At 40.6% G+C, this 19,955-nt stretch overlaps 1 protein-coding gene across 5 annotated transcripts in view; it reads left to right on the top strand.

Annotated features, from left to right (window-relative positions):
- The first annotated feature begins 4,701 nt into the window (after positions 1-4,701).
- Positions 4,702-19,955, top strand: part of USP46 (ubiquitin specific peptidase 46) — a 30,068-nt gene continuing 14,814 nt past the window's right edge. For 3 of the 5 annotated variants that reach the window (XM_080589309.1, XM_080589310.1, XM_080589311.1), the window contains exons 1-4: positions 4,702-4,840; positions 15,447-15,527; positions 16,393-16,606; positions 18,281-18,510. In XM_080589309.1, the coding sequence (XP_080445435.1) occupies positions 4,805-4,840; positions 15,447-15,527; positions 16,393-16,606; positions 18,281-18,510 (561 nt within the window). In that variant the 5' untranslated portion in view covers positions 4,702-4,804. Of the gene's footprint in view, positions 4,841-5,741; positions 5,864-15,446; positions 15,528-16,392; positions 16,607-18,280; positions 18,511-19,955 lie in introns of all 5 variants that reach the window. The other 2 variants (XM_080589307.1, XM_080589308.1) reach the window with 1 other exon arrangement.

A 19,955-nucleotide genomic window follows, 5' to 3' on the forward strand; every position in this document is an offset into this window, starting at 1 on the left:
ATTTTCTTGTCACTTTTAGTTACCTTTTCTGTCTATATCTTGATAGTTGCTTCAAGACACTGTTGCAAATATAAACCTTCAGTGAATACCTATATTGTCAGTACCTCAGGATTCAAAAGAAGTCTTCATGACTGTAGGTAAGACATTCATTCCCTGGGTATGAGTATTTGGAGTCGCCTATCTTCAGTTTGTTTTATGTGGAGTTCTCTGTGATGACTTTTTCTACAAAGAGATAAATCAGATCAGTCTTCCCTTGTAATATACCCAACAGGAGGAAGTGGCATCCAGCCTTTACGTTTTTACCATCCATGCCAGTTATCATGGGAGACTGACCAGCAAACACAGAAGTATTTTTGGGGACAAGGATAGTTATGGACATTTGTTACAAGAACAGTACTTAAGATTCAGGTACCTATGTGCTACCTTTGTCCCCCTCAGGTCACCTCTTGATGAAGTTGAGCCATTGCTTTTTGCTAGTGTGAGGGGTTAGCAGGTTCTGCATGTGCCCAGGAAAAACTATCAAGCACCTGGTCAACCATGTCAGCAGACTGTTAGGTCTGATTACAGGACCTAGGCACCTCTGATGTAGGCAGTCATTGAGAAGAGTATTTGGAGTGTTGCATTTTGAACTTTAAGTGACAGCTATGGGCCTGTGTTATTTAGTGGATTTAAAGCTGATTTTTTTTAAAGTTTCTCCGGTGATCTAAATCCAGCTGCTCAGGTCTTGAAGATTGCTGCTCTAATTATCAAAGTCTCTTTATGAGATGCATGAATTTAATCTCAAGGTCATTGATACTTTGATATTTGATACTTTTCTAAGCTGTCAGAATTTCATTTGTTCAAAAACATCACACCAAGCTCCTTAAAAGGCACAATTATTACAAATGTTTCATTTCAATTTCACTGTTTCTATTCACACTGATATGAAGGAAAACCAAGGAAAATCTGGGATGTGATCATCGGTCTTTGCTGATGGATGTCAGTAGCTATCCACATGGTAGATTTGGGACCTGATGAAGCAGCTTTTTTTATTTCTTTATTTTTTATTTCTTTATTTTTTAACCTATGTGTCCAATGCAATAAGACTGTGCCTGAAAAACAAAAACAAAAACTGTGGGATGCAATTTAATAGAAGTGTAATTTGGTTAATTTATGCCACAATTTACATAAAATGAAAGGGCTATTTTAAATTCATGCTCAAAATAGACTAAGTGCCACTTTCAGCCTGTCTACTGTCAAAATATCCTTTGTGGTTTGTTCTCAGTGTGTATGTTAGTTAAAATTAGAGCCTGTAGAATAGAACAAAAATAATAAATAAAGTCTTTGGAGAAGAGGAGGGCAAGCCAGACTTGTTATTTCCTTTCCAGAAGCAGAAATAACAATGCATTTCTGTTAGAAATGTTTTCTGTTATTTTTCCTCAGTGAGTCTTTTCTTGTTTGGTAAATTACCTCCATGGCTAGAAGATTTGGTCATCTTTTTCTAGGCAGCACTTAATGATTAAGACTCAAACAGTGTTTTTCCAACTTGAAAGCACATTTTGTATAGGTAAGAAAAATGCCAGTAAAGTTCACTGGTGAACTTGCTGAAGTACCTTATAAAGAGGCCATTCTACAGGCACCTACCATATGGAAATACACGGGGAATATTTTAAATTGAGTAATGTGTAAGGGAAGATTAATATTTGGTAAATCAGTAAACCAGTAGCCTAATATATAGAAGTTCTCTTATTGTTGCTGTTCAAAGCTCCTAATCCATTTTTTTGAAATGTACTTTAGCAGAATAAAAAAGCAAGAGTAAGATATTATGAGATAATCACACCTCTAGGCCATTATCGAGCAACAGACTGACTGTAAAGGCCTCAACTGCCTGCTTGTAAATTAAATTGTTTAATGGTTATGACCGTAGAACTGTGAACTATTAGCTCCTTTTGTCTACTCAGTAGGCTTCTGGTATATTTGCATCTATCTTTTGATGTCTTTGGACCTTTGAATCTGATATTTAATGGCAAAAAAAAAAAAAAATGGAGTCAGATGCTGTAAATGCGTTTTTTCTTCTGTAAAACAGGACTTTTTGAGAAAAAGGAAGGGATAGTACTCCCTCTCTGCCAGCTGGTATAATGTTTATATTAGCAAAGGTAGGCTAGATTCACAGATGAATTTAATGTAAACTTCTATCTTCTATGCTTTATATTTGGTAGGTAACAATATGACTTGCTAAGATTCTATAGATAATGATTACCATATTTTAAATTAAAAAAAAAAAAAAAACAAACTCAGATAATTTGAAGAAATTGATAGAAGCAGCTGTAAAGCTGCTTCTTAAAAGTCTTTAAGAAGAAAGTTGGGGCTTTATTGGGCTAAGGGCCACTCCAGACCCCCTTGCCCTCACACACACACATTTTCCTTGGACAGCCCAGTTTTTTTTGTGGGACTACAACCTGCTCTTATCATTAGAACTTCAGAAGTAAATAGAGTGGCTTCTGTTGACCTGCTGTGAAGCATGCACCATAGCCTCAGTCCATGGGCTGCAAGCTGGCATTTGGCACTGTACTGAAGTTCCCAATCTGTTCTGCAACGGGGGCCAAGCTTCATGGAAAATTTCTGTTTGTAACATTAGGAAGGGATTGTCATGAGATTTACTGCTGTCTTCTCTCTTTTTTTGCTTTTTCTATAGGAAAGCACAATTGTTTAACTTTTAAGTGGTTCTTACTTGTATGAATTCCTGTTACTTTGACAGAGTCCCAAGAGCTGCTCTTTCCCACTGAAGATAATGCTGAACTATACTAAAAGCTGATGGCCTTATGTAGCCCAAATAAGGTCAAAATGATCTGACCTAATATTTATACAATGTATAATTGACTGTCTTACCTTGCAGAAAAATAGGAGAATGCCAGATGTTTTTGTGTTTTCAAAGAATAAAAATTCTATACTATAAGAACAAGTGGCACTGAAGTTTCTTTTTCTCAGCTGAAATCAACTTAAAAATTGTGGTCTCTGTATTCTGAAGGGTTTGTAATATCTGTCCTCATTTGTCCACATTTGGATAAATCACTGAATTTTTGCTGCCTATTTTCTTTGTAAATTAAGCTAATATTAACTTGCCACACAGTAATTTGACAAGTCTGAGTGAACGTTTGCAGAGTAGTCTGAGACCTTCAGATGGAAAGTGTTAGGAAAGTCCAAGCCTCAGCTAGCCAAAAGAGGATATTTACAGTAGGTACTTATTTTATATAGTAAAATAAAAAGTTGAAGTGTATAACCAGTTGAGACAAAGACTGATCTAAAAGTAAATGCAGAAGGCATTTTTTGACCTTTCAACAAATTATATAAGCGCTCCCAGGTTATAAATAGCCCTTTGTTTTCCCTCTCTTTGTTTAACACTCCGAAGAAACAGGGGGTTGGTTGTTTGTTATGAAGAGAGAGGGCAATGCTGTAGAGTGGAAACAATTGTTCACTGTTCTTTATTTATACAGTTCCTATAGTGTTTGCAACTAGCATTTGTTGCTTTACTTAGCACTTTTTTATCTTCAAAAAACTACAGAAATAAACTTTCTAGTCCTGAAAGTGACAACACCAGCAGAATACCAAAGCACTCACCCCCATTGCAAGTGAGAAAGTTTCTTCTTTCCTGGTTGGATCTGTGGCTGAAGAGCAAAAAAATGGTGCTAAACAATCATTAAACTGGCACATTTCCTACTTTTATTATGAATCCTCTAAAACTGGATGATGTTATGATGTTCTGGAGTGATGAATTGGAAAGTGCAGCCAAGCACAAGCGTGCCATGCTGCCAGGGGCTGTTAGGAGCAGAGGTGCTTATACAGAAGTTAGCAGCTCGCGCTCTGAATGATTTCCTCAGCACAGGGCAGGAACAATGTACAGGCTTTAAGTTTCTGCCAAAAACATCAATATTTCCAGGGAAAAGAGGAATTCTAAAAGGAGGCAGTGTCTTAGGTGAGCTCCATACTCACCTCTCCAAATTCGCCATGTGGCCACAAGTTAGATAACTAACATCCTCTCACCTCTTATCACAAGTGTAGGTTTAATACGCTCATGCTTTTTAATACACACATAGCTTGGAGAACAGCATGGGCCTTTACTTATTGGAGTGGAGATGAACCGAGACATGAACAGCGTTGTATAAATGCCGTGAGCTGTAAACTCTCATTGAGCACTTCAGCAGCGACACGCATCCCGGTACGGACACGGTCCCTGCACAGCTTCTGTGCCGGGGCCTGCCGGCTGCAGGAAGGCACCAAGCTGTGCCGCTGCGGAGTCTGCAGGCTCCTGGGCTCCCCCGTCCCTCCGGCTGGGCGCGGACAGCAGGTCCCGGAGCCTCGCGGTGCTGTCACTGCCACGGCCGTGCCGTCCCGCCCCGACTCTGCCTTCGCTCCCTCGCACCGCTGCCTGCCACTGAGCCTTCCCTTCCCCTCCCTCCCAGCGGGCGATGGAGCGCCGGGCGAGGAGGAGGAGGAGGAGGAGGAGGAGGAGGAGGAGGAAGGGCGAGCTCGGCGCAGAGGCGCGGCAGAGGCGGGAGGAGCGGGGATGCGGCTGCCGGCGCCGCGCTGCTGAAGCCGCCGGCCCGGGGAGGCAGGCAGGGGGCAGGCAGGCAGGCAGGGGGCAGGCAGGTCCTTCCCCCCCCGGGGGCACACGGGGTGCCCGGGCCGTCCGTCCCCTCCTCTCGCCTTTCTCCCGGAGCCGCCGCCGCCGCCGCCCCCTCTGCCTCCGCGCGCTCTTGCCACCATGAGCGGGGCCGTTTTCACCTCGTAAAGATGGCGGTGCGGGATCGCTGCGACCTTTAGCCCGATGACTGTCAGAAACATCGCCTCCATCTGTAATATGGTGAGTGCGGCGGGCGGGGGGCAGGCCCCGCTGCGGCCGGACGAGGGGGTGTGTGTCCCCCCCCCCCCCCAAACCAGGGGGGGCGCCGGCCGAAGGAGGGAGGCGATCGCATCCCTGCCCCCGGTGGCGGGGGGGCCGGGCAGGCTGCCCCGGGACCTGCCCGGGGTGAGGGGGGCCCGAGCGCGGCCGTGTCCCGGGCACCGTGCCCCGGGAGGGCCGGAGGTGCCGAGCCGCTGCGGGGCTGCCCCCCCCGGCACGCGTTGGAGAGGGAGCCGCAGCCTGCCCTTCCCCTTCCGGCCCTAATAACGCTGCTGGGGAGCCCCCCGTCCGGCTCCCAGCCCACCACAGCTCTGTCACCCCTTTTAATTCTCTCGGGCAGGCGCCCCGTGGTCTCCTGCGGCCAGGAGGACGCAGAAAATGGGGATGGTTAGGTGCCCCATAGCAGGCTGTGGGTCCGGATGCATCAAGCCCAGTTAGGAAGCCTTGGCTTTTGAGCTGACATCAGGGCTTTTCTCGTGCTGCAGGAGGCACTTATCTTTCTCCAAATCGGCCCAGGTAATCAGGAGGGAATATGGAAACATTCATAGTCTGGTTTGTTTTGTTCAGACTTTGTCACTTTCACCCCCAGGAAGAGTTGACAGGACAACTCCCTCGCAGTGCCTCTGTCCGATTTTAGTCCTGGCTCTACAGCCTTGGAGCATCTGATTGGTTTTAGATTTTCAAAACTTTTTGGCGGCGGGACAGCGTAAAGTTTGTCAGTCAAATGTTTACCAGCACTGTGAGACAGTAGTAAACTTTCCAAAGACGTGGGTGAGCGCTAAGCTCACCAGTGCAAGCAGAACATAGGCCAATTTCTGCACGTTTTGTTGTTTTAGTCTGTATTTTTCCCCCTTATTTCCAGGTTCTTCAAGCGCAGCTCCACGCAGTTGCCAGCTTCCCTCCATGTGGTGCCCCAGCATGCCCTGTGCTGGCGATGCCACACGTAGCATTCGCCTGCCCTGGAGAACGGAGCCTACCTCTAGGGTAAGGCGACGGGCACGGCCCCAGAGGGGTCAGCAGCAGTGGTCTGGGGGAGGGAGTGCAGATCGTCAGCCCGCTCCCTTTCCGTATCGATGTCAATTTTTCATTGTTCTTAACAACCTCCAGTCCTGTGGGCCAGCGATACTGCAAAGAAAGGTTTAGGAAACCGCAGTACCGAGGAGACAACCTGAGCTCGCTCGCCTTCCTTCCGGGGCAGGCTCCAGTTCTATTGCTGATGAACGGTGGCTGGGACGCCCTGCAGACCATGTAAGAGAGCACCGCATGAAGGGCAGCTGGAGACCGTTAGATGGTCATAAGCCTTTAGCATTGGCATAAAGTACTAGGAACTCCATGATTTCCCTCTCGGGCTTCAGGCGTGCCCCTGGATACACTTAGCTTCTCGCAGAGCCTGAACAGACAGAGCGAAACTGATGGGGTTGTTCTAATGGTGTGCTGCTCAGCTGTCACTGCCACCATATCCCGCAACAGTGACATCTGAGAAATGGGGAGACCAAAAGGAAGAATTAGAGTCTCAGGCAAAAAATGCACACAAGAGCTCATAGTTAAGACAATTCTGGCTCGTGGCACTGGTACTGTGACAGAGGGTGAAGTTGGTTTAACAGCAATGATGCTCTGAAGTTGCGTGTTCCTTGGGTTCTGCGCACTTAGCTTTTAGAGATGTTGTGTTATGCTGGTCACATTTAGTCTTTTCTGCATAATCCATGGGGTTATAAAGTTCTTTTAGGATAGAAAAGCTGAGATTTTCAGGAAGTTACAGGAATTTGGGGCTTGAAGGTAAACATAAACTGTTGGAAGTATTGGCAACATTGCACTATGGCTCCTCTGAAGATGAGCCCACTTAGATGAAGTGGTGGACTTCAATCCAAAGGACTATAGGAGGAGGTGTAACAACCCCCCATAAGAATGGGATTTTGGAAGGTCAGGGTTATGTAAGCAAACCTTTTGTTTGTATAAAACCATATTTTTGCAGTGTTAGTTTGATTTAAGGCATCTGCTGAAGTCTACCAGACAAAGATGTTAATTTCCTTAATCTTGTTCCTGTAGTATAGCATGGTGCTTGAAGAACTGAGCTACTTACAATCTGTGGCCTAAGAAATAGGCAGCATATTAGGTTGCATTTACCATTTAACTGACTGCCTGAAGTCTAGTATCTCAGATTGTAATTTTGGTCTCCTGAAGATGGCAGAGATTCAGTCTTGCAAGAAGGGTCAAAACAAGTGTAATAAAAGAAAGTTTTTAACTTCCAAGGACAGTTTTTAACTTGCTTGCAAAGGAGATGTAGTACTATATATCCACTGGAACATACTCAGCTCTCATATGTTGAGGCAGACACAGTAGGAGCTAACCAGTAAGAAAAACAGGTTTATACTTTCCACTTGGCACAGGTATTTGTAGTGTATATTCAAACATACAACTTCCAGACTTAAACAAGATTACTTTGTTGTCTTTCCCCAGTTTTGTCCCCCCAGTTATAATTACAATAGAGTTACTGACTTGGTTAACAAGACCAAAGAGCTAAAATTTGCTCTGCTGGGGTGGAGGTGGGACGAAGGCTCCCTGCCTGAAGGAATTGGAGGCACTCACATGTGGGCTCAGTGGCCACCCTCACTGGAAATGGGGATCTAGTTCCCGAGATGCTCCCCTTGCCTTGCAGACACTTGGAGTGTCCATCCACTGGGACTGCCCACTAGGCTGGCCGCAGCAGGAGGCTTGCAGCAGGCAACCAGCGGCTTTTAGGTAGGACAGGCGCAGCAGATGTGAAGAAGCATAAGATACATTGAAGAAACCCTGTTAGAAGGAATATCAATACCCAGTGCCATGTAGCCCTTGTAGGCTCCAGGCATAAACTAGGGATGTGGTTTTAGTCCCTATTACGTTGTAATCCTCTTTGGTATTGTTTTTGTGAGATAACCCAGAAAACTCAAGTACAGAATGCTGGTTCAGAACTAGAGAGGCATGCTGTCATTTTAAGATTGCTGCTTACCGAAATCCCCTGCAGTATGCTTCTCTGTTTATGAGCTTCTGATACAGCCTGGAGTTCTGAGTTAAGCTCGTGTGGCAGCTGTGGCCTGGGGAACATTACTGTTACAGGCAGTGAACAGCATCTAACCATTTCATAAGGTACTGACATATTTTTACAGAGATGGCTAACAAGCCCCATGGACCATGTTTCTCCTAAATGCCTGTTAGTGTTCTGCTGAAAATAGATATTAATTTTCCCTTTTGTAATTTTGTAATAGTATTTCAAATAATCTTATCTGCATTTCAGAGTGCTCTGTCAATTTGATGAATGGTACGTTTTAAACCCACTCAGATCTCTGCTGCTTCAAAATATCATTTGAGATACAGTTGCTCCTGTTTTATAGACATCCTTTGAAAGAAAATGCTGTAGTTTCTCACATCAGTTTTCTTCTTTATTAATTGGGCTTTCATGTCACCAGTTCTTCTCATAGTCTTTATGAGTTTCATAACAGTTGGTGCTTTTCTTCAGGTTCAAGCACCAGGATTATGTGAATACCTGCAATTCTCAGCTTCCGTTTTTAAAAATAAAAAAAGTTTCTAACTATCCTAGAAATGAGCTGTAGAGAAAAACATAAAAACCCCAGAGTCTTTACATTCAGGAAACAAATAGAAATAACTCCGCTTGTTGTTGTTGTTTGTTTGTTTGTTTTAATGTCATGCTTTTAGAAATTCATTGCAGGATATGTTTGAATATGGGGCACTGGCAGAATGAGGTATCAAACTGCTGACAAAGATCTGGAAAATGCTTGATACCAAAAAAATAAGACAATACTTTAAAATAGATTCTGCTTCATACAATAATAGTGTTCTTGGATTACAGAATTGATCACTGTGGCTTTTAACTGGATTTATTCATTTGGACAACTCATGGCATATATTTCTTCATGACTTTTAAAGCTGCTTCTCACTGAGATTAAGGCAGAATAATAACTGTCAAGACGGTAAAACAACTATCTGAAGATGTATTAAGATTGATAAAGGAAAATGTTTTTTACATCTGAAAATATTAGTTACAGGCAGTTCGAGCAATGCCATTTTAGAAATAATCTCAAGAGAGCACAATTTCAGTATGACGTACAGAAAGCATAGAAATGAAAGTATGAAAAATATAGGGAACATGAAGTCTAATTATTGTAGTATCTTCATGAAGTAATGAAAAACTTGAGAATATGGCTGACAAATGGGTACTGGGCTGACAAGCAGAAAGCGTGCATTCCATCAAAGGGCAAACAAAAGTCCATGAAAGATACTTTTTGTATTAGACAGAGGAGCATATGTGAAGTGGGAAATATCCTAATATCCTGTTTGCAATGTATAACCTGGACTAATGACAGAGGCTTACATGCATGCATACTTCTTTCATGGCAAAAGTGGTCTTTGTGTTGTTCATACCAGTTATTTAGAAGATGATGAGCTCTCTGGGGCAATTAGTGAATACAATGTGTGTTTTACAGTGTTATTTTTTGTTTTGTTTGTTTGTTTTTCTGTGCATATAGTCTTTGGCTTCAAGTTACTGAGTATGCTCAGACTTTGCAGAGAAGGCTGCTGTTGATAGTTTCAAGGCAGCCATTGCTGGATATTGTATGCTGGGGTTATTTCACTATTAATGACCTAATAATAAACTCACCCAAACTGTCCTGGGACAATAAAGTTCCTGACTGTCCTTTGAAATTCCACCTGATATACCTGAGTTATTTCTGGCCTATGTCTGTCTCATCTGAAGACTTCCAGCGATGGTGACTGCATCACCTCTATGGGCAGTCTATCGCAATGCTTCAATGCCCTTATGGCTAAAGTATTTCTTAATGTCTTACTTGAATTTACAATACCATAATATGAGCTTCCTACTTCTCATATTGTCCCCCCTTGAGGTCAAGAACAGACTAATTCATTTCTCTAACAAACTTTATGTACTTGAAAATGTTCTTATGCCCTGCCTCAGTCTTTTTTGTCTTGTGCAACACAACCCTGTTCAACACTTTTATACAGGTTCAGTTTTCTCTAGGGTTAAGTTCTCCATTTTTACTGCCTTTTTTTTCGGACTCTCTCCAATTATCTTTGTTGAAGCCTGGCACCCAAATCTGGACACAAGGTGATGTCTGAAGTCTTACCAGTGACAAGTTAAACAGGAAAGTTAATTCAAGTACTTTGAAGGCTCCTGTCTGTAAGAATTTCATAGTTATGTCTACATATTTTTTTTTTTTTTTTTAAATAGCACAACGTGGTTGATGCTTTTCATTTACATGGTACACTATAGTCTCCAGACACTGCTGTTTGTTTATTTGCTTGTTTTCAAAAACTACTAGTTTAGCTGTTTCCCATTCTGTTCAGGTGATTCATCTCTTATGTGCAGAATCTGGTACTTGTCTTAGCTGAATTTCAACCATTTTCAGAGCATTTCTTTAATGTGTGAAAAATCATTTTGAATTCTAAGCCTGCCATCCAACATACCTGCAACCCTCAAAATTCATGTTATATTGAGATTTAATGAAGATACTCTGTCTTTTGTCCTCCAGGTTATCAAACAGGCTGGTGCAGCTGTGATGAAGTCTAGAAGGTGCCTTGCCTTTAAAATGCTCTGAGGCACCACATATGTCATCTGGGTGGCCCAGACAAAACTGCTGTTGAAGAAATTATAGGCTGTATGAAAACCTCAGCCTCTTTTTCACTTGTGAGGCCATGTTGAGGTTTTGTGTTCTGAAGAAGGAAAATGGCCAAAAAAAAAAAAAAAGTTTTTGCTACTCATTCCAGGAAAAGCCCGAGTGCCACTAATCCAAGAACAAATAATCTGGATATGGAGACAGACTCATGAGAGAATACTGAGTTGCAGTTTGGTAAATGTTGCCTAATTATGGAAACTTTAAAGGTCAATATTTAAAAAAAATCACGGATTTAAATATTGAACTTACAGCACTTCACTGGAAGCTCATATCCGATACTTGTTCTTTAAGGTATATAAGACTGAGTGCCTTAAAATCACTTAAATGTTAAATCACAAAATGTTTAAGTGATTTAGGATCTTGGGTCTCAATTTTTTTCTGTTTCTTGGTAACAACACAGTGAAAGAGCTGAAGTTATTTATGGTAGATGCAATATAAGCATCTGTGATTAGAGATGGTTCAATTTATTCAGCAAAAAATGAATTTGATGCCTCCTTTCATGCTCTTATTATTTGTCTTAACGAACTGAAAACTCTAAGGAAAAATGCACAAAGACAATTTATTTAGGTACATTGTTTTAGAACACGTTTCTTTCAAAAATATGATCATACAGTGTTTTTTAAGTCAGTCAATATCCTTTTATTATTTACTATGATCCCCTCTCTTTTTCATAGAACCCTCTCTTTCCTCTTTTATCTCTTGGCAACAAAAACTCAAAATAGCTGTGCTGGAGGAACAATTAAACATTTCTTCAGGGGAAAAAAAAACAACAGCTAATCTGGTTCAATTAAACTATTTTGTGCTACTTAAACTTAAAAAAAAATAATAATTAAAAATGTTTCAGGTTTGGCATTTAATATCTATGAATATGGAAGGCGGTGGGTTTTTCCAATTATTCACATATATACTGCCTGGTGTGATCTCTCTCACTCTTCTTTTACTCTTTTTGTGTTGCTTCTGGGAGCCAAGTTTGGATTTTCTTTACTGTTGCTTCTTCTTTCCAGTTATCCATCCTTGCCATTTGTTGGTCAAGAGGCCTTCCACATCTTTCTTTCCCTTCCTTTTCCCTTCCTTCCATATGCTGTGCCTTCCAAAATCCTGAAACTCAGGCTGCCTGGCCCTGAAGCCATTTCTATTTTTATTCTATTTTCTTTTCTACCAGTCCCAACATCACCCTTAGTTTGTTTTGAGACTTCAGCTTCTCCCTTTAGGAAACAACTCTGTTTCTAGCACTTTGCTCAAATACCAAGGAAAAGAATATCTGCTTCACAGCTGTGTATGATCTGAAGCCCCTTTTTGCCATCTTCTTTCATTGACCTCTTGTTCTTTATGTATTTGTTAAATATCTGTTTTCACCGTTCAATGTTTATGTGTCTTTTCTTACATTTTTTAGATTTTCTTGTGAACGAGATATTTCCTGTTATTTCTTATGTGAATTTTCTTGTTTGATGGTCACGTATGTTTCTGTTTATTGGGTGAATACATATTTAATAGCTTTTCTACAGGTGACGAAGGAAACCTCCTAATTTCTTTACAGCATTCTTTTAATTAAGCACATACAACGTTTCTAGAAAGTTAGTGCTGTATTTATAGCTCTATCACAATACGAAGTGATTTGCTGTCTTCTGGTAAACAGTAGCTTTCATTTTGGCCCTACTCCATTTCTCATCCTCCATAGAATAATTGTATTTAGCTTATTTTGCTACATGTGATTAATGATCTAACCTGATGTGGTTTTTTGTTTGTTTGTTTTTGCCTCCTGCACTATTATTTTGTATACATGCTGACGTGCAAAGGAATGGGAGAGTTTTTTTACTTAATCTGCTTCATGTGATGCAAAGCACAAGTTAAACTCTTAGCATCATTATCAGAAATTTCAGTTGAAATGAAAACTGGCAGACTTATCCCTAGGAAAGCCTACAGCAAAATAACAAGAGGAGAATAAATAGGTCATATGGCCAGAATGTTTTTGGAATGATGCTATGGTAGAAATCTTGGTTTAGCCCAGACTGACCCGTGCTTGGCTATGTCTCCAGCTGTACGTCTTCACCATTGTATAAGGTCTAAATGGTGATTGTTGAATTACGTGACAAAGCTGCAGAGAAATCAAGGATCACTAACACCACAGAACATGTAGTAGGAGTTTCTATGTTGACCTAGTTCTCATTCTCATAAGATCTGGCTACCACAGTCACTTTCTTGCATTCCCTTCATTCATGTATTATTTAAGAAGCAGTTATACCTCTCTGTTATCTCTATACCAAGATATGAATTTATTTAACAGTCCCAGGTCTTGGTTCATTGGCATATTTATGCGGGCTCTCTCTCTATGGCTGCACTGCCACTCTTGCTATTTTTTATGAAATTACTGTAGATTCAGCAGTGGGAGGATATTTCTCCTACCTGAAGTACACAACTTTTTATAAAACCATAGAGAATGGATTGCATTAAAAATATTTGAGCAGGTATTCACTAACTGAATTGACCAGGATGACTTGCTGGGACTGGGAACAAAGACAGTCATGCTCAAAAGCCACGTTAAATAGTTATGATTGATTATTGCTATAGACTGACCACTACAGGCTAACATGTTTTTTATATTTGATGTGGTCAGTTTAGACTGAGTTCTCTATCACATTTAACACATCTCTAATAACATTTTTTGCAGTTTAAACCTGGCTTGGGTGCATAGTTTCTGGTATACTTCAGTTGGAAAAGATGAATTAAATGCTAGAAAAGATTGGTCCAAACCATCTGGCATTCTCTGAAGTAAGAAACCTGGCTCTGAAGAAAAGTAAATGGGTAAAGTAAGAGCAACTAGTTAGCAGAGCAGTTGCATTCTGCTTGTCTAACAGCATACACTAACCTGCAATTTATAAAAGAGTAGGCAGTTACTTTTTAGAGGCATTATTCCCCACAATTTCTAGAGGTTTATTTTTTTTTTCAGTGTGGAAAAATCTTCCTGCAAAACTGAAAAAAAGCATCCATTTTATTCTTATTTTAGGACAGTTAATTTGAATGCTAAACATGTAATTGAAGAAAGCCTTTGCTTTGACTTGAATTTTCCACAATGAGTATTAATATGACGATGGTTTTCTTCAGAAGTTGCATTAATATTCTGTATTCAGATTTTTCTTGTATCAGGCAAGATTTTGAGGGTATCAGCATCTGTTTGCTTCACTGTTAGTATCAGATAGGCAAATGTCTACCAGTTTCCTCCCTCTCAGGAAGTCAGATGCCTTGCTGAATCTGTGCATCTTTGGCAAGGCTGTCTCTCCAAGCAAAAAAAATTATCTTCATGCAGACCTTACATAATTATCACACTGTCATCACAGTTGAAAGTAGCCAACAGTTGCTTTGTGTGGATTCTTCCTTTTTCTGAGTTTCTCACTGAGGCTTAGTGGAGCCCAGTAAGGACATACAGCATATTCCTCAAGCTTTGCCTTCTTTTGATGGGTTGACATGAAATAATAATCTAATATAGCGAGCAGTGCTAAGCAGTGTTGATGGTAGGTATGGTAAGGAAATACAAATTAGACATAGGGAAGAAGATGGGGAAGAAACACCTCAATTACTGAATTTGTTTACCAGTAACTTTGAAAATTTTAATTTATGAGCTAGCTCTCTGATCCAATGTTATATTGAACAAACCTTAGGAACACAGGAAATTTCAGAGCACTAGGAAAAAAATGCTGTGTATGCATTTTTTATGCATAAAAGAGTCAGAAGGGACCTATGTAAGTATAATTTGATCTCAGCCCCAGAGAAAACCATCAAAAAGCTGGTATGGGAGGCAGCTGGTAAAGAGCAAAATGATAATGATGTTTTACACGTTGGCATCTTTGCAGCGGCACTTTACTTGGTTTTATGAAAGTCAACCAGCTGTGCTGTTCTTGTGCGATAGAAATTACAAAGGCATGATATATTAATGCTTCACACTGCAGAGCGTGTTCAGTAAGGAAATAATTGTATGATGTCAGTAAAGCAATTATCAGACAGATTGAAAATTAGCTAACTGATAGAACTTGAATAATTGTACATAGGGAATGCTTCTCCAAATACAGCATTTTTACTGAGGTCCTACAGGGATCTGTATGTTTATAGAAGGAAAGGGGTGATGACACTGGCATTGGCAGCAATCTGGCCTGCTTGGTAACCTAAACTTGTTAAAAATGGGCATTTTAATACAGCAAAGCTCCAGGTAACAGACACAAAATTAGTGATGGTACTTACAGACCCGTAGCTGTGAAAGCAGCTTTGCTGTTGGAATGGCAATACAGCCGAACGTAATTTGGTACACCGAGATAGTGACCAGGAGGTGTAACGACGCTTATGCACCCTTCAGTGTTAGCTGGAACAAAATGGCACATAAATGATGCTTATTTTTAACATTTGTGGTGCTGTTACCAGAACTGGGTGCTGTCCTGGAGTGCAAGTTTTGTTAAAGGTTGCTGACAAATTAGAAGGGATTCAGAGGAGTCTCAGTAATGCTTAGAAAACCTGCTTTACATCTAAAAACTGGTTTATCCAAGATAACTTTAAGGGATTTGCTTAAGATCAACAAGTATCTTTATGAGACAAGAGGGTAATGGGATCCAGCTGCTCGAGGACAAAGTAAAAATAAGGGGGGAGGGGGAAACCACTGGTATGGTGACCTGTTCACTTCAAATCAGCCATCACTAGAGTGTCCGGGTCAGGCCAGCTCCACTACCTAGAACGGCAAATATTTTTGTTGGCTTTGGTGACTGTCGTGCTTGGCCATTAGTAAGATAGGGTCAGCTTGGCTAATTGTAAGTGGAAGGAAAAAATGCATTTCTTGATGCTGTCCATGACTTTATTTTAGAATCTTAATATTCTACATTAATTCTTCCCTGTTTCTTTAGGGCACCAATGCCTCTGCTCTGGAAAAAGACATTGGCCCAGAGCAGTTTCCCATCAATGAACACTACTTTGGACTGGTCAATGTAAGTACTATTCTCAATAGACTAACCATATAGAGAACGATGGTTTTGATGTTGTTTGAACTTTGCTTTCTTTTTATTTGTTATTTTTTTTCCCTTCCCCAATCCTGCTCTAAGGCAGGACTGCCTTCTTTTGAAAGAGTGCTGTTCATGTTCCAATTTTAGGCAAAGTGGGTTTGCAAAATTGTTTCAGATGTTTTGAAGATATTTTCTCAGGGGGAGTATGAAGCTAGTTTAGTGTTCTATGAGTGTTTTCAGTGGTTAGCACTTACACTTAATAAAGCTGAAAGTCTATTTCAGTTATAAAACACGTGGGACAGTCTCTTTCATTTTTGCTAGGAAGTGATGGAAGTATGTACAGGCTTAGATACCATGATCTGCATCAAGAACTCTCTTAGGAGGAGCTTTTTTTATCTGACTAAAGAGAGAATGTGTGAGAAAGCCGTTTAATCACTTGTTTATTCCCATATAAATCAAACAGACATAGTAATTCTTTCAAGTGAAAATATTAGTCATTTTGCTACTAAGCAGCATGATGTAGCCCAGCCAGAATGTATTAATATATGGAAACAAGTTTAAGGGAATCTACTACAATAAAATGTATTTCTTGCAAGTGGAAGAAATTTTATATCCTAGTTAATTTAGAACACCATAGTGTTTTTTGTTTGTTTGGTTGGTTGGTTTTCTCTGTCCAGTGTCAGATGAGGGTGTGGAAATACATTCCTACAGCAGCTGCATGGCGAAATGGCTGGTATGTGGCAGGGACACAGAAGCCAGAAGTTGAAGTAGCAACTAGTTGAAGTTGAATGTAGTAATCAGTTTTTTTTGATGTGCAGAGATCAAGATTGTTTTTACTTTTACATGGCAGTTCGGGAACACCTGCTACTGTAACTCCGTGCTGCAGGCATTGTACTTTTGCCGGCCGTTTCGGGAAAACGTGTTATCATACAAGGCCCAACAGAAAAAGAAGGAAAATCTCTTGACTTGCCTGGCAGACCTTTTCCACAGTATTGCTACTCAGAAGAAGAAAGTTGGAGTTATTCCACCAAAGAAGTTCATATCGAGGTTACGAAAAGAGAATGGTAAGTGTGAAACTGGAATCCTCTTAGACATTTGTAGGTTGATCGGGAAAATTTAATTAATGGGCTATGTGGTCATATTAGTCAGATGTTCAGGTTAAATTTGTAAATTGCTTTTAGTGCTTTGTTTTTGATATTAATATTTTAGTATCTCTGTATACAATAATATGCTTGAAATAGCCATACCAGCTTTCCTGAGTTCCCAGAGGTTTAATGCTGCTTTCACAACATGGTGGTGGGACAGACCACACTGAACAGTGAGCTAGGGCTGGCAATAGGGTGGCATTCTGCTGCAGGTCTTTTTATTAATTTTAGTGAGAAATATTGTGGGCAGGTGGCATTGTGACCTGGGAGGGCTACAGGCACACCAAGTCCAAAACACAGTGGAGGACAGGTGACAGATGTGTTTGGGGGTTGCATGTCAGCCACTGCTCTTGTTCTTAAAAGCAGTGGGCACATCACTTTGTGATGCATCGGGCCCTTTCTGAGCATGAAGTTGGCAGCAGCATATGCCTAATTTTGTAGTGTTACTTCCTTAAGGGATGTGGGGAATAGTTTGGAATAAGGAAGCCTGCCACACAGTTCCATTTTGGCCTGGATTCATATCAGTGTGGGTGGCATACTTAGAAACAAGGGAGCTTTGAATCTCAGATAAAATACGAGTTGAACACCTGGAAGAAATTGCTCACCGGTGACAGGTTATAAATGGGCCGACTGTCCATTGCAAAGCAGGCATTTGGAAGTGTGACAAAGTTAGCTCTGAGTCAGCTAGTGATCAGTGCCTCCACACTGCTGGGGATCACTTCTGGGGACTGGATCTTGTGTTTTCAGCTTTTCTGAATCAGGGCCAGCCTCGGTGTACATTAACCTGCTCATGTGTCCAGGCTAGACACTGCAAAGTCAAAGGCTCTGTGCATTATGTTTTGAGGAAATCCACGTGGGCTTTTTCAGGAGCAGGGGGATAAAAACACACATTTCTTGGGAACAGAAATTCTTTTTTCTTCAACTTGGTGGGCAAATTAAATTAAGCCTTCACTAGAGAAGTCTGTTCTACATCACCACGGAGATATTCTCTCCTCCTCCTACAAGCATTTTGTATGGAATACGATAAGTCCATGCTCATCAGACTTGTGTGTGAAAAATAAGCTTTGTTAGATGGTGTTATTATTACTGTTCTGTGTCAGCATCAAATGTCTTTGTTTTCCCCAGCCATGTGTCTTACTGTCCAAACTCAGTGATGTTCCTTAGTGTCTGAGTGATGTGGAATATATGGGTGGGAGTCAGTGCTGCCTAATACTAAGCATCTAGTCTAAGGAATTAATGTCGGTCCCCTCTGTAGTCATCCAATTTCTCACACCCTTCTGAGGCACTGAGAGTTGGCTGAGTTGAGTCATCATCTTGCTTTCTTCATTGACTGTAGTGAGAGCCTACACAACTAACTAACAAAGATGAGCCTAACCTTATAGACAGCTGAAGTTAGGTTAGAAATGAAGCCTTCCCTCAAAGTAGCCTCGCTGAAGGCAACGTGACTGCAAAATTGCTTTTTCTTTGTCATGATTCTGAGTACTTTGCTTAGCAAGGACCAATGTATGTATTTGGAAAGAAGTAATGAATTTAGTTTGCTTTTTTGAAGGAACAGACATATTCAGCTTTGGAAATCTTGACTCTGTTCTGCAGATCTCTTTGACAACTACATGCAGCAGGATGCACATGAGTTTTTAAATTACTTGCTGAATACCATCGCCGACATTTTGCAGGAGGAGAAGAAACAGGAAAAGCAAAATGGGAAACTGAAAAATGGCAACATGAATGAAGCTGAAGAGAATAATAAACAAGAACTCACCTGGGTGCATGAGATTTTTCAGGGAACACTGACTAACGAAACTAGATGTTTGAACTGTGAAACCGTAAGCATTGGGATAGATTTTTTTTTGGTTGTTGCCCATTAATAGATAGATACAATTTATATATATAAATATGTGAATCTTTTCAGACATCTGAGAATTGTGGATTTTCCTGTAGACTTTACTTCTTGAAGTGAGTATATTCTTTTCTAAAAATTTTTTTTCTAGGCGTTACTTGGCTGACCTATGCCAAGTGTTGCTGTCATAATACCTATCTCTACAGCTAAAATCCTTGCTAGGTAATCGGTATACTTCTTTATTACTGTAATTTCAGGAGAAGATATTTGCATCATTATTCCAAGAACCAGTGAAAAGTTAAATGTATTTGTGTTAATTCGTTCCTAAGAATGTGACTGACATACAGAGGGTTTGTTATTAACAAACCGTATGTTTTCTTGTATCTTCCTAATATTTTTAAAAGGATGCTGTCAGCTTGAAGTTTCTTATGTTTGAAGTACCAGTAAAAAGTAGTTTTTGTTAGTAAATCTGATCGCAAGTCCCCTGTAAATTTCTGTGGTTTCCAATCAGGCATTCCTACTTAAACAAGGGGGAAAAAAGAAAAAAAGGAAAGAAAAAATTCTCAGTGGGGCTGCTATGTGACAGACCAACATAGACAGTAGCAACCTGGTTTGGGGGTTGAGTAGTGAAACTGGCTTTCCAAAAGGATGGAATTAGCCTTATCTAACCTTTGCTATTTAAAAGGTAGCTGTCAAGGATGAACTGTTTTTCTCAGCTCCTTCTGTGATGATAGAGATTACAAAAGAGCTCCTTCAGGAAGTTCTCTCCATCTGTCTCTAGGTTGTTTCATGAGATAAAGGTTTGAGCAGTATCAGGTATTCTATCTACTCTTGCTTGTTGTAGAGCTGTTGTGCAGCTTGCTTGTTCTCATTCCATGGTGCTGAGCTGTTGCAATTGTTTCTGCAGCAATGCTTTAAATTGATCAACAAACTGATCTCGCCTAAGAATGATGTGTTTTTAACTCAGGCCAATATTGCTACCATGGACTTTGTCTAAAGAAAACACAGCTTTTTTGTTGTGATTACCTGCCTGAAGATAGAAAGAGGTGCCCCGAGAAGGCATCTTCCAACAGCAGGCTGAGGTTAAGTGTCTAACTTCAGACAGCCCAAGTTAGGTGACGTAAATACTACCCAGGTCATAACAGATATCTAAGAGAACATATTCTGATATTCTTTAATCATAAAGAATAGCACTGTTCTCCAAGAAAATACAACTTCTCATGAGATTTGGTTCAGTGACAAGGAAGAGTGATAAAGTGGTAGTCAACATGAGAAAAGTGGTTGTTGGACCAAGTCTGGAACAAGATTGTTTAAGTGAATACATGAGAGAGAGATCAAAAATTAATTATTTAATCTGTTTCAATTATGAAAACTCAAGTAATAATAGCAAGTTAAGTGGAAGGGTAGAACTATTTTTTTTTAACTGACAAG

Source organism: Anser brachyrhynchus (assembly GCF_964034855.1).
Source record: "Anser brachyrhynchus genome assembly, chromosome: 4".
Classification (NCBI taxonomy): domain Eukaryota; kingdom Metazoa; phylum Chordata; class Aves; order Anseriformes; family Anatidae; genus Anser; species Anser brachyrhynchus.